The sequence below is a fragment of the Pongo abelii genome, chromosome 9 (assembly GCF_028885655.2).
Source record: "Pongo abelii isolate AG06213 chromosome 9, NHGRI_mPonAbe1-v2.0_pri, whole genome shotgun sequence".
Taxonomy (NCBI): Eukaryota; Metazoa; Chordata; class Mammalia; order Primates; family Hominidae; genus Pongo; species Pongo abelii.
Window position 1 is genome coordinate 6,473,875 of NC_071994.2, and position 14,085 is coordinate 6,487,959.

General features: G+C 55.7%; 1 protein-coding gene across 3 annotated transcripts in view; it reads right to left on the minus strand.

Moving 5' to 3' along the window:
• The window catches only part of LRP5 (LDL receptor related protein 5), a 142,954-nt gene that overhangs the window by 5,647 nt on the left and 123,222 nt on the right, over positions 1-14,085 (minus strand). For 2 of the 3 annotated variants that reach the window (XM_024255552.3, XM_063728052.1), the window contains exons 18-21: positions 10,251-10,487; positions 7,108-7,218; positions 5,426-5,662; positions 4,194-4,333 (exon numbers count right to left, since the gene is read on the minus strand). In XM_024255552.3, coding sequence (XP_024111320.1) covers positions 4,194-4,333; positions 5,426-5,662; positions 7,108-7,218; positions 10,251-10,487 — 725 coding nt within the window. The remainder of the gene's footprint in view (positions 1-4,193; positions 4,334-5,425; positions 5,663-7,107; positions 7,219-10,250; positions 10,488-14,085) is intronic. The other variant, XM_063728053.1, reaches the window with a different exon arrangement.

Below are 14,085 nucleotides of genomic sequence, written 5' to 3' on the forward strand. Positions count from 1 at the left end.
GAGCAGGGAAGGCCTTTCTGAGCATAACCAAAAAAAAAATATATATATATATATATAATAAAAGAGGAGATTGATATTTCTTTTTTTTTTTTTTCTTTTCTGAGATGGAGTCTCACTCTGTCACCCAGGCTGGAGTGCAGTGGTGCGATCTCGGCTCACTGCAACCTCCACCTCCTGGGTTCAAGCAATTCTCCTGCCTCACCCTCCCAAGTAGCTGGGATTACAGGCATGTGCCACCACACCTTGCTAATTCTGTATTTTTAGTGGAGACAGGGGTTCACCACGTTGGTCAGACTGGTCTCGAACTCCTGACCTCAGGTGATCCGCCCACCTTGGCCTCCCAAAGTGCTGGGATTACAGGTGTGAGCCACCAGCGCCAGCCGAGATTGATACTTGCATCGTATAAACGGTAAAACGTACCATAACCCAAATCAAAAGACAAAAGACTGGGAAACAAATATTTTCAATACACATCACAGGCTCTGGGCCAATTTCCATAGTCTATCTGTATCTAAAGAGACCTTACAAATGAATAAGAGTATCAACAACCCAACAGAAGAAGGACTTTGAACAGACACTTCTGAGAAAAATAAAATGACAAAATTTCTTGTTTTTGAGACAGAGTCTCGCTCTCTCACCCAGGCTGGAGTGCAATGGTGTGATCTCGGCTCACTGCAACCTCCACCTCCCATGTTCAAGCAATTCTCATGCTTCAGACTCCCGAGTAGCTGGAATCACCACGCCCAGCTAATTTTTAAATTTTTACTAGAGACAGGGTTTCTCCATTTTGGCCAGGCTGGTCTCAAACTCATGGCCTCAAGTGATCCGCTCATCTCAGCCTCCTAAAGTGCTGAGATTACAGCTGCGAGCCATCACGCCAGGCCCAAAGGTTCTTAAACACACAAAATGATGCTTACATCATTCATAATAAAATAAATATAAGTGAAGATCTTAACATGATACCATTTTTACTCTATATTAGACAGGTGGAGAGAAAGGGTGCCAGGGACAGTTTTGCCAGTGTGGCCCTCTGCTGAGAAAAGATGGACTGTCCCTTTCAGAGGGCCACTTGGCAGGAGTGGTTGAAACAGCCAAAGTTCAACCGCAGCAGGAGAGGGGACCCTGATGCCCTCCAGTGGGGGTCCAGCCACGCCTGACAAGGAGCGTTGTTCAGCCACAAAGAATGTGACGGCTCTGCCCTCGAAACAGAACAAACTTCAGGGTGCAGGGGAAGCAGAGTAGAAGGTGGTTGTGAGTTGGACGGCCTGGCCCCACTGCCTACCAACCGAACGACCTGGGCCAGTGGTTCATGCTCAATTCTTCAGCCTCCTTTTTGCAAACAATAGCACCTCCTCCCGGAGATGGGTTACGGTAGAGTTCTAGGCAGGGTGCACACGGCAGCTGGGAGCCTCCGAAATGCTCACAACACCAGCTTTTATACATCGTTAGTAGCAAAAGGCAAGGCTCAATGTTGACTCTTCAGATGCTATCTTTCGGGCTTACGAAAACACATATGTCAGCCCAGGCGCAGTGGCTCACGCCTGTAATCCTAACACTTCGGGAGGCTGAGGCAGAAGGATCACTTTAGCTCAGGAATTCAAGACTAGCCTAGGCAATATAGTGAGGCCTCACCTCCACAAAAAATTTAAAAATTAGCCCGGCATGATGGTGCACACCTGCCGTCTGAACTACTTGAGGGGACTGAGGCAGGAGAATGGCTTGAGCCCAGGAGTTGGAGGCTGCAGTGAGCTGTGATTGTGCCACTGCACTCCCACTCGGTGACAGAGTGAGTTTGTCTCAAAAACAAACAAAGAACACCTATGTCAATCTGAATAAGGTGAAAGGATCGTTATCAGTGTCTTACTTATGATAGGCACGGAAGTCATGCAAGATGGCAGCACTGGGGGAAACCAGGCAGAGGATAAGTGGGTCTGTGCTATTTCTCTGCACGTAAATCTACAATTATCTTTTGGCTGGGAAAACAAAGGCCACGCTCTTGTATGCTTGCATACGTACAGATGACCCCTGGGGGGACAGAGAAGAAACACACTGCAGGAGACCATGCCTCCCGGGGAGTCCGGCTTGGTGTCATGGGTGGGGTCTCTTTGGACTGCAGGCTCTTCTGTAGCTTTTGAATTTTGTACCATAAACATATATTTAATAGATGCAAAATAACTTTGCTAATTTAAAAACAGCTGGCTTCATGCAGAGTTTCTTTTAAGGGCAGTAAAATGTTCTAAAATTAACTGTGGCAAGGGTTGCACACATCTGTGAATACACTAAAACCCACTGAACTGTACCCTTTTTTAAGTGGGTAAGTTGTATGGTTAAACAATAAAGTGATTTAAAAAATTAGCTGGCTGGTCAGTGCCATCTCTTATTGCCTGATTAAGATCCTCCCAGCTCCCAAGGGAGAACAGGAAAAGAGAATTCATGAGCCACCTGCTGTGTGCTCGGGGGCCCTGCTCGGGTTCCTAGCACTCCTGGCTGGTTAAGTTGGGTTGCAGCAGCAGGAGCAGGGAAGAAGGGCAGTGGGTGTTTAAACTCTCGGCTTCTGGTTCCCAGTTCCCTTTGTCCCTAAACATAGCCAGGCCCTGGGGCCTCCGGAACACTCAGTTCTTGTCCAGGAAACCAAGGAGAACCCTCTTCTGCTACTTCCTTCCCAGGGCCCACCACAGTCAGGTGCCATAAGAAGACAATACCCCAGGCCAGGCACGGTGGCTCACACCTCAGGAGGTGTGTAATCCCAGCACCTCAGGAGGCCGAGGTGGGAGGATCGCTCGAGTCCAGGAGTTTGAGACCAGCTTGGGCAATATAGTGAAACTTCGTCTCTACAAAAAATGTAAATATTAGCTGGGCATGGGGATGCATGCGTGTAGTCCTAGCTACTTAGGGGCTGAGATAGGAGGACTGCTTGAGCCTAGAAGGTAGAGGCTGCAGTGAGAGCCATGACGCCACTGCATTCCAGCCTGGGTGACAGAGCGAGACCCTGTCTCAAAAAAAAAGAAAGAAAAGAAAAAGGCCAGGTGCAGTGGCTCATGCCTGTAATCCCAGCACTTTGGGAGGCCAAGGCGGGTGGATCACCTGAGGTCGGGAGTTCAAGATCAGCCTGACCAACATGGAGAAACCCCGTCTCTACTAAAAATACAAAATTAGCTGGGCGTGGTGGCGCATGCCTGTAATCCCAGCTACTAGGGAGGCTGAGGCAGGAGAACTGCTTGAACCTGGGAGGCGGAGGTTGCAGCAGTGAGCCGAGATCACACCACTGCACTCCAGCCTGGGCAACGAAAGTGAAACTCCGTCTCAAAAAAAAAAAAAAAGGAAAAGAAAAGAAGAAGACAAGACCCCAGATGTGAGGGATACCCAGAAGGGCAGGAGGAACCAGCCCCAGCAAAGTGGGGCTCACTGGCGAGGCCCCAGAGGAAGCAGAAGGGGGCTGGACTCACCTTAGGGGCATACAGCTGCAGGAACAAATGAAAAGCATACAAAGCATGTCAAGTCAGCCCCTGCTGTTTACACTCAGGGGTTTACATCCAGGCACCAAGCTCACCTTGGCATCCTGGGGCTGTGCTCCCAGAAACGGGGGTCCTCCCCAGCCAGCCCTAAGGATCCTGCAGGGCGGCGGCAGTTTATTCTCCTCACACTCATTTCACTCAGGGCGTGGCTCAGCTGGAGCCAGCCCCTCACCCTGCCAAAAGCTCCAGGGAGTATTTTAGCCACGAAAATCACCCTGTGTTTGTCTGTCATGCACAAAACCATCCAGCTGTTTTCCAGGAAGCAGCCAGCCCTGGGTGGGAGAACAGGGTGTTTGTGGAGGGAACCCCGTGGGGAAGCTCACAGAGGGCAGACAGGCCTGGTGCAGGCGGCCGTCGATGGGCTGGGCCGTGCGGAACAGAGACGGCCGCCTGGATGCTGACGTGGCCCAACAGCCACTCTAGGAGGTGGATTTGGGTGAGATTTCGGCTCTTTATATTTTTGTGTAGTTTTCAGATTATCCACAATCAACAATGTCATTAAAGAAGGAAGCAGAAGGGTTTGGAAAGGGAAGAAAGCAAGCATGCCTCAGAGGCGGTGGCACAGCCCCCAGGAACCCGGGAAGCCTCCGGTGGCCAGCACTGATGGTGGGCGGGGCCCACAGCCCCATCCCGCCCCGCCCCTCACCGGCCCCGCCCCTCACCGGCCCCGCCCCTCACCGGCGGGTACAGCGTGGCCTTCGTGCTGGACGAGCTGCTGGACGAGGCCCCTGTGACGTGGTTCCGGTCGTAGAGGGGCACCCCGCCCCGGCCCCCCATCAGGCTCACGGAGCTCATCATGGACTTTCCGCATGCGATGCCTGCCAGGGAAGGGACGGGGGTGGTCAGGTGGCTTCGAGGCTCAGCCAAGCCGCCTCACAGACACAGGGCGCTCTCCTCTGCTCCCGCTACCCACGAGACTCAGACCAGGGCGGTGTGTCCTGCTGGAGATGTGCCCCGCTCCCTGAGCCGCAGGCCTCTCTGGCCACTACTAGAGTGAGCTCCCCGGGGCTCATCTGTGAAACGGGAGACACATGGTACCTCCCGCAAGGGGCCTGCGACTGGGGCTGGGAACCCAGGCGGGGTAGCACAGAGCATGCTAGAAACAGACAGGGCCCCGTTCTCTGGGGGCTGCTGCGACTGTGATGGTGCCACCACTGTGGGCTCCTAGGAGCTCTTGAGAAGCCAGATAACCCCGCTCCCCAGAGAGAATCAGGTTACATCTATACCCTGCCATCCAACAGGCTCCCAATGAGGCCGGCTTGGGGTGACAGTGGGACAGGACAGGGGAGAAGGAACTCCGGGCTGGGCAGGCAGAGGCAATCCTCAAGGTGGCCTGGAGCTGTGGGGGCACCTGCAGACCTCACAGGGACTCCACCTTCTTAGACATACCATGGTCACCCATGTGATACAAACCAGCATGGTGCAGCTCTGCGGTGCGGCTGCCCAGCCATCTACAAACACAGCCTGCGTTCCTGGTGCCTGGGCCACATAGGAATTGTAAGTGCTCAGCCACAAATCCCAACTGCACTCAAGACAAAGCTGCTGTATGGTACAGAGTGATTCCTTCAGCTCTGGAGAGAGCCCAGCTGCCCCCACATTCATTTCTAGGGGACATGAGGATTTGTGGACAACACAGCACATGTCCTACTAGAATATGAAGGTCAAGTCCAAGGAGCTTTCTCCACACCTACAGTGCCAAAGGGTGGGTTGCTACAGCCATGCAGGCCTGTGTTGAAGGATTCCGATGCCAAGCACAGGCTCAGTGGGAAAGGCTGAATGCTGTGATCGATTAGCAATGTCTGCCACATGTGCAAGAGGGCCCGGTGTAGCACATCCCTGCTCCACTCCCCAAAGCTGCCCAGACTACTCTCCTGCCTCCTCCAGGTCGTTCCATATCTCAGGCTCCTTACCTGTGAAGGGGCCATGCTGGGAACCGCCTGGGGCTATGAAATTGAGGGGCACGTGCGGGGTCCCGCTGACATACTCGTGCGGGAAGGGCCCGTTGGCCCCCGCGTAGCGCTGGCACACCACGCGCTGGCACACAAAATAGACACCACCCATGACGAAGAGGGAGAGGATGATGCCAATGACGGGCCCGATGGCACTGCTGTGGGCCGGGCTGTCGTCTGAGGGCGGCTTGGTGATTTCTGCCAGAGACAGACAGAAAGAGGTGGCCGACATTAACCCCGAAGGAATGAGCCCTCCTTGGGGGCAGACACCGTGCGCCCTGAAGGGTCTGGCTCTGCCACGGGTGGAGGGTGGGGAGAAAGTGGGGGAGCTGGGAGGCTAGGCCTGGGGAGCCTGGCCAACCTCAGGGTAACGCGGCCCTTCAGCCCGCACGGTGCACCCTCCTCCTCCTCCGACCCCGGCCCCTGTCCGACTCCCCACAGCCCTCAACACATCCCTGCCAAGGCAGCCTGGTATTCACTGCTTCGCCCAGGGCCCTCAGTGGTGGCGGAAGTGAGCGCGCCCTGGCCAGCCCGGGTGATGTGGGTGAAAGAGCAAAGCCAGGCAGCCCCTGGTGCCACCCACCAGCCACGGGAGGGGCAGGTTCAGCTGGGTGGGCTCCTTGGGCCACGCCACTATCAAGGCTGCCCGTGGGGAAGTCTCCAGGCTCCAGACTCAACTTTGGCAAAAGCCGCATTCACTCTCCCACAGGGCCGGCCCAGTGAGGGCGTCGATGATGTCAGAGGAATTGGAGGAAGCGTGCGGGCTCTGGCGGCGAGGCCTGGCTGCGCATCAGCAGCGCCCCCACAGCTGGGGCCCACGGCACAGGCCTGTCAGACTGGGAACTTGCCCGGCAGAGGAGGCAACCCTTGGTGGCCCCCACCACTGCCTTCAGACCTCAAGCCTGACCTGTCATGAAGGTGCCAAAGGGCACAGGGAGTCCCTTGAGGAAGCCCCCTTCTCCCCCCACAGACTTCTCTCCCCACTACAGCCAGAAGAGAAGAGCTCTCAGCCCAGGTCCCTCTGCAGCGAAGGAGTGGCCATGTCCCCAGACACGATGACGCATTGCTACTTCCTATCTGAACTCAGCTCCTTTCCTGCCTGAATCAGACAGCCTTTCAGGAGCCACTGCCTCTAGGAAGCCTTCCCTGACTGTCTTGGCCTCCTATCCCCTAGGCCCTATATCCATGACTGTACAGGTCATGCTATCTGAGGAGCATGTGGGATGTTGTCATGTACATGTGTGTGCACATGACATGTGTGCATATGTGAACATCACTCCTCCTCAGCCAGACAGTAAGCTGCCAGGGAACAGGACCACTGCAGCCCTCAGGGGTAATCTTGCTGCCTGACAGACGCTGCTCAGTAAGGTCCTGTGGGTGGGTGCGTGCTGCAGGCACCTGGGCACCGTCAGCCCCGCCCACTGAGGCAGACTCTGTAGCTGCCGAGCCCACAGCTCACAGTCTGTCCTCCCGGCCGCTGCCCTGGGAAAGGCTTCCCTGCCTCCCGCAAGGAGCCTCCCAGCCGCCTGAGTCTCCCACACAGCCCCCAGCCCTGCTGGAAAGGCACGTCTCCTCCCCTAGACCCCACGCTCCTGGGGGAACCCAGCCCGGACGCTCCCTCCCCATGCCAGAAGCTGGCTCACCACACATGAGCTCGTCGGAGCCATCGATACAGTCGGGGAAGGAGTCGCACTGCTGCTTGATAAGGACACACTGGCCGCTGGCACACCGGAACTGGTTGGGCAGGCAGATGGCTGCAAGGAGAGGCCACACACTCAGAGAGCCTGGAGGGTGTCCCCCAGCCCACCACGCAGGGCACAGCAACCAAGGTCTGGACTCCGAACAGAGACCAGACAGATGGAACCCTTTCCAGGACCAGCAGGGAGTGGTCTAGTGCAGTCTCCACCCACCCTCGATGACCCTGTGGCGAGGCCTATGCCACGTAGAGGAGGGACTGCCAGGGCTGAGACATCAACGCACCTCCTGCCTGCCCCCCAGGAGGTATTTGTCAGGTGCCTACTGTGGGGAGGTCTATGCCATGCAAGGAGTAATAGACCCCACCCAAGGCTCTACCAGGTTGTGGGGGGGGGGTGCCAAGGACAGGAATGGCCACGAGGAGCCTCGCCTCCCGAGAGTGGGGGCTGTGGAAGGCAGTGGTGCCCAGCAGAGCTTGGAGGGAGGGGAGGAAGCACAACCCACTGGAGGTGCAGGCAGCCCACACGGGAGCAGCGCAAGGCCACAGACTCTGGCCAGGGAGGAAGAGCAAGCCAGGGCGCTGACGGCTGCCTCCTCCCCTCCCCAGATGCCCACCCGGAGGGAGCCATAGCCACACCTGCCCCGGAGAACTTGCTCAGTTCCCCACCTGCCCTGCCCTCGGTGTCCTGCCCTGGGAATGGGAGATAAGGGGACCCTGTCCTTGTAATGGATGGGATGATTTTCTGGTAACCAAGCAGGGAAGAAAGCTTCTGGAACAAAGCGTGGAGCCCGAGCTGGCATGAGGGCCTGCCACCAGCACCGCGGGGCACACAGGAGGAGAAGCTAGAGCGGGACGAGGGGGCTCAGATGGTTCCAATGTCTGTCCCTCCAAATCTCAACAGAAATGGGACCCTCACTGGGCGCAGTGACTCACATCTGTAATCCTGGCACTTTGGGAGGCCGAGGTAGGTGGATCACTTGAGGCCAGGAGTTTGAGACCAGCCTGGCCAACATGGTGAAACCCCATCTCTACTGAAAATACAAAAATTAGACAGGCGTGGTGGTGGGTGCCTGTAATCCCAGCTACTCGGGAAGCTGAGGCAGGAGAATCGCTTGAACCTGGGAAGTGGAGGTTGCAGTGAGCCGAGATCGTGCCACTGCATTCCAGCCTGGGCAACAGAGCGAGATTCTGTCTCAAACAATAAATAAAATAAAATAAAATAAAACAAAACAAAATAAAATAAAATAGAATAAAATAAAATAAAATATGACCCCAAGGTTGGAGGTAGGGCCTGGTAGACAGTGTTTGGGTCATGGGAACAGATGCCTCACAAATGGCCTGGTGCCCTCTCTGCAGTAGCAAGTGGGCTGTCACTGTGAGTTCACGTGGGAGCTGGTTACTTAAAGGAGCCTGGCATCTCCTCTCAAGGTGAGGGCAAGAGGGAGAGGCTCTCTCTGTCTCTCTCTCTCTCTCCGTTGCTCCCTCTCTCACCACGTGATGCACCTGCTCCCGCTTCGACTTCCACCATGAGTCAAAGCTTCCTGAGACCTCATTAGAAGCCAAGCAGATGCGGGTGCTATACTGGTACCTACAGAAGCATGAGCCAGACAGGCCTCTTTCCTTCATAATCTACCCGGCCTCAGGTGCTCCTTCCTAGCAACGCAAAATGGACCAACACAGGGCCAATTCCTAACCACGGCTCCTGCAAGCTGAAATCACACACACAGCACATGCTGGGCCAGGGTGCGCAGGAGGGCTGGGGAAGCTCTGTCTGAGCCAGACGTGAGGTCTGGGGCTTTGAAGGCCGTAGGTCTCCAGCATAACCACTCAGTTCTCCTGCTTCTGGCATGAAAGCAGCCACAGATATTATGTAAATGAATGAATGGGCATCGCTGTTCACCAAGAAAACTTTATTTACAAAAATAGGTGGCAGGCTGGATTTGGCCCCTGGGCCCTTAGTTTACCAGCCCCTAGTCTACAGCCTCCATAAAATTCTCCAGTGGTCAATGAGCTGAAAGGACTGAACCACTGTGCCTTTATAGAAAAACATGCAGGGAGGTTACTCCCAGGCCCTCATCTTCTATGAAATGTCTGCTCTTTGTGAATGAGGATGTAGGACAGTGGCCAGACCGCATGTGAATTATCTAACAGAGCCGGTGGCTCTGGGAGAGGGAGGGCATCAACAGCTCCTTAGCAGTCCCAGGCCCGTGGTGCTGACAACATGTGGCAGGCAACCAACCAAGCAGGTCATTCATAAAAGGAAAACTCAGGCCGGGCGCGGTGGCTCACGCCTGTAATCCCAGCACTTTGGGAGGCTGAGGCGGGCGGATCACCTGAGGTCAGGAGTTCGAGACCAGCCTGGCCAACATGGTGAAACCCCGTCTCTACTAAAAATACAAAAATCAGCCGGGCATGGTGGTGTACACCTGTCATCCCAGCTACTCGGGAGGCGGAGGCAGGAGAATCGCTTGAACCCTGGAGGCAGAGGTTGCAGTGTGCCGAGGTTATACCAGGGCACTCCAGCCTGGGTGACAGAGCAAGACTGTCTCAAATTAATGAGTGAATGAATGAATGAATGAATGAATGAATGAAAACTCAGAGGGGGCACAGAAGAGATGTGTTTCACTGTCAAGATCTAAAGGAAGATCCTGCTGGTCAGAGAGGGCCCAGGATGCCTGAGCAAATCTCTTTATACCTCCTGATTCTACATGTTGACAGAAACCACTCAGGCTTAAGCACTATCCCAGACTGGTCAGTGGAGACAGCACTGTCTTTTAGGGGGGATTTTCCAGGGTGTAAGCCATGGACCTCTGCAGCCCACCCCTGAATGTGCCTCAGGTTTCTGTGAAACTCCTGACGTGATGCAGGAAGGTGAGACAGACCCTCACAGTCTACCTTCAAGCCACACTACCTGGTGGGACAGGGACTGCAGAGTTTTCCTTGTTGGGCCTAAAAGACAGACTTGGCGATGTCCCTGCAAGCAAAGGTTTTCAGAGCCCCCACTCCTGTGAGGCCGGAGGCAGCCCCAAGCTCTGTATTCTGGAGGGCAGGGCCAGGGTCTTTGCAGAGCCTTGACAGGGAGGGCCTCACCGTCACAGTCCGCCTCATCTGAGCGGTCCTGACAGTCGGCCTCACCATCGCAGCGCAGGCGCAGGTCCACACACTGGCCCCGCGCGCAGGGGAACTGGGCAGCGGAGCACACGGGGCAGCCCTCCTCGTCGCTCTGGTCGTCACACTCGGGAAAGCCGTCACAGCGCCAGGCCCCAGGGATACAGTCGATCTCCCCCGTTGCACATGCGAACTGGTCCGGGGAGCAGGTGGGCGGCTCTGGGGGAGGGACAGAGGAGAACATCACACGCAGCCCCGCCCAGCAAAACCCAGGTAATGGCGTGACCGGGCTTCAAAGCAGAAGTTGAGAGGGACTCAGCGCGGGTTCGGCATCCCTGCTGCACGGGGTGCTGCACCCGCACATACTCCATTGCTGCGGCTCCTGTGCGCCGCTCCACCTCCAGCCCCAACCCAGAAGAGAGGCTGGGAGAATACACATTCACTGCAAGAAGACATGCATCCGTATGTTTTTCAATGCAGAAGGGAAAGGGGGCTGACTGGGAATCAGAGCTTTAAGCAGCAGGCGCTACACCAAATACAGCAGAAATGCTCCGGGTGGGAAATTCAGCCCTGACTGGAGCAGTCCTTCCTCCTCCCGGCAACACACATCTGCTCAACCACGCCTGAGTGCCCACTGCGCTCTCCTCGGGACCAGAGGGGCAGAAAGCAGGTGGCCAGCAGCCACACCTGTTGCGGGTGTGGGACGGCTACAGAAGAAGGGCCAGGCCTCTGTGGTGACCAGTGTGCGCACAGCAAGGCGGGAGCCGGCAGAGGACCGGTCAGCACATCCCAGGCGCCTGCAGAAGATGGGACAAAGCACAGGCAGGAGGGCCGAGGACACCCCGGGGGAGGGCGCTGAAGGGAGGAGGGAGAGGATCATTGGAGGGTGGAGGCCACTTCCTACGCGTGACCATGGAGGCCGTCCTGCCCCTCGGGGCTCCACGTCCTCAGTGCGGGCTGGGCATGCGGCAGCACTCAGGGAACAGCAGAGTCCCAGGGGCTGGGGACACAGACACAAAGCGTGGGGGCACTGGCACAGAGAAGCCAGAGGAGCCCTCGGCTTCGAGGTGGCCCCCCATTTCCTAGGACTCCTCCCTCCCACTTTGTACAGAAAATCACAGAAAACAGAGGCTGGCCTCAGGAAGGGATGCTGGGAAACCGGCCCAGGCCTCACTGAAAGCTGAGCAAAGCCCCCGCCAAGCTGAAATCTGATCAAGGAAAAAAACATCAGTTTCAAGCTGTCATGCTGCACGCAAGCCTTTGGATGTTTGGAACCCGCAGGCCTTCCCCATGACTACTGGGCTCACCTGAGTGACAGGGACTGTGTGGCATAGGGGAGGGGGCCTGATCAAAGACGAGAGCTCTCGGGTAATAAAAGGAAGCGGCTGTCCCCGCTGGGCTTGGCCACAGGAGGACATGCCAGGGTCAGCCCACGATGGCTGAGAGGAGCCAATGACAGATGTCTGCAAGCCGTGCCTGGCCATGGGGGACATGGAGGACCGGTGGCTGGAGGCTGAGGGCGACATGGGGCAGACCTGAGATGGAGCCCAAGCCTCCCTCAGCAGTTGTGAAATCAAGCAGCCTCTCAGCCTCCCAAAGCCTCCGACCTGACTCTCAATCAGAAGCAGCCGCTGGGCACCACAAGCTCCTGTGAGCTGTAACTGGGACACTGGGGCCAGAGCCAGGGGCGCGCCCGGCTCAGGGAAGGGCTGAATGGCGGTGGTGATGGCACTGCTAGGTGACTCTGGCCGCCTCTTGCCCAGCCTGGCTCCTGCCACTATCAAAGGGTCCATGTCCGAGACCTCAGTGAGCCCCTGTCCTTCTGTGATCTCCCTGAAGAGGCCACCAGAGAATGACAAGCACCTGTACAGTAAATACACGTCTCTCGAGCTGTGAGGAAGGGGCCTGGAGTCCCCGAGCCAGGAGGGCCAGGGCCCAGGCCAGAGTGTGGTAGATGGAAGGGCATGGCCTCTGGCATGGAGGCCCAAGGCTGCGGTTGGTGCAGCGTTCTGACGGCCCCGTCTCTTGGCCAGGGCAGTTCGGGCATCAGTGGGAGGTGCACAGACACCCTTGGGTTGCAAATCCACCTGAGCTTTTGGGCTGTAACTTGAAGAAAAGCTGCCAGGAAGCTCAGGAGGGGGACAGTCACAAAATGTCCCCTCTGCTTACGGCCAAACTCGAGGTGTGAGGCAGCACCCCGCGGTCCTACTCCCCGGGCTCCTGGGCAGAAGCCAGTCTCTCCAGGAACAAGACAAACTGCTAAAAAGAACTGACACTCCGGGTGTGGTGGCTCATGCCTGTAATCCCAGCACTTTGGGAGGCTGAGGTGGGCGGATCACCTGAGGTCAGGAGTTCAAGACCATCCTGGCCAGCATGGTGAAACCCCATCTCTACTGAAAATACAAAAATTAGCCAGGCATGGTGGCAGGCGCCTGTAATCCCAGCTACTCAGGAGGGTGAGGCAGGAGAATCACTTGAACCCGGGAAGTGGAGGTTGTAGGGAGCCAAGATCACACCATTGCACTCCAGCCTGTGTGAAAAAAGCGAGACTCCATCTCAAAAAAAAAAAAAAAAAAAAGGTGCAGAGCCAGCGTGTGCTGCTGTCTGTAGGATGAAGCTGAGCCCCCAGGAACTCCCACAGGAGAAAGGGAGCTGAGCAGAGCACAGAACCAACAGGATCCAAGGCCACCTGGAGGCATGGGGGCATAGGACAGAAAGCCCTGGACAGGCTTCACTGTGGTGAGGATACAGATGTTTACTTTATTACTGCTGCCACGCCCACGGCATAGCAGCTGGCATTCCTGTGCATCACGTGTCAGGGTCCAGGTGGAGTGCCCTGTTACTTCATGCCCATGACAGCTTACCAGGTAAGTGCTCTCAATTTCACAGAGGAGGAAGTGGAGGCTCAGAGAGGGTCAGGCACCAGCCAGGGTCACTCAACTGGGAAGTGACAGAGCCAGGATTTGAACCCTGGCCTCTTTGGCCCTAAAGCCCATGTTCTTCACTACCCCACTCTCCCATCACCAACACCAGGAACCCCTAGGGGGAGAAGAGGATCAAGGGTAGAAGGAGAGAAAAAGATACAACTACTAAGAGAAATAAACAAATCCACCATTAGAGTTGGAGACTGCACACCCCTGTCAATACCTGACAGCTCAAGCAGGCAGTCAGGAAGGAAGGATATAGACAACCTGATGAGCACTATCAACCAACTGGATCTAACTGATGTTTCTAGAGCTCTACCCAACAACAGCAGAATCCACATTCTTTTCAATAGTACACGGAACATTCACCAAGAATAAACCACATGATGCTGGGTGATAAAACACACCTAATGGCCTGGCACGGTGGCTCATGCCTGTAATCCCAGCACTTTGGGAGGCCGAGGCAGGTGGATCACGAGGTCAGGAGTTCAAGACCAGCCTGACCAACATGGTGCAACACCGTCTCTACTAAAAATACAAAAATTAGCTGGGTATGGTGGCGTGCACCTGTAATCCCAGCTACTCAGGAGGCTGAGGCAAGAGGATCACTTGAACCCGGGAGGCGGAGGTTGCGGTGAGCTGAGATCGCGCCATTGCACTCCAGCCTGAGCGACAGAGCGAGACACTGTCTCAAAAACAAAACAAAGCAAAACAAAACAAAAAAACACAAAAACAACAACAACAAAAACACCAAACCCAACACATTTAAAATAACACAAATCATATAAAATAAGCTCTCAGACTACAGTGGAATTAAATTAGAAATGAGTTGCAGAGAGACAGCTGGAAAAGCCCCAACTCTTTAGAAACTAAGCAACACTTCTAAATAACAC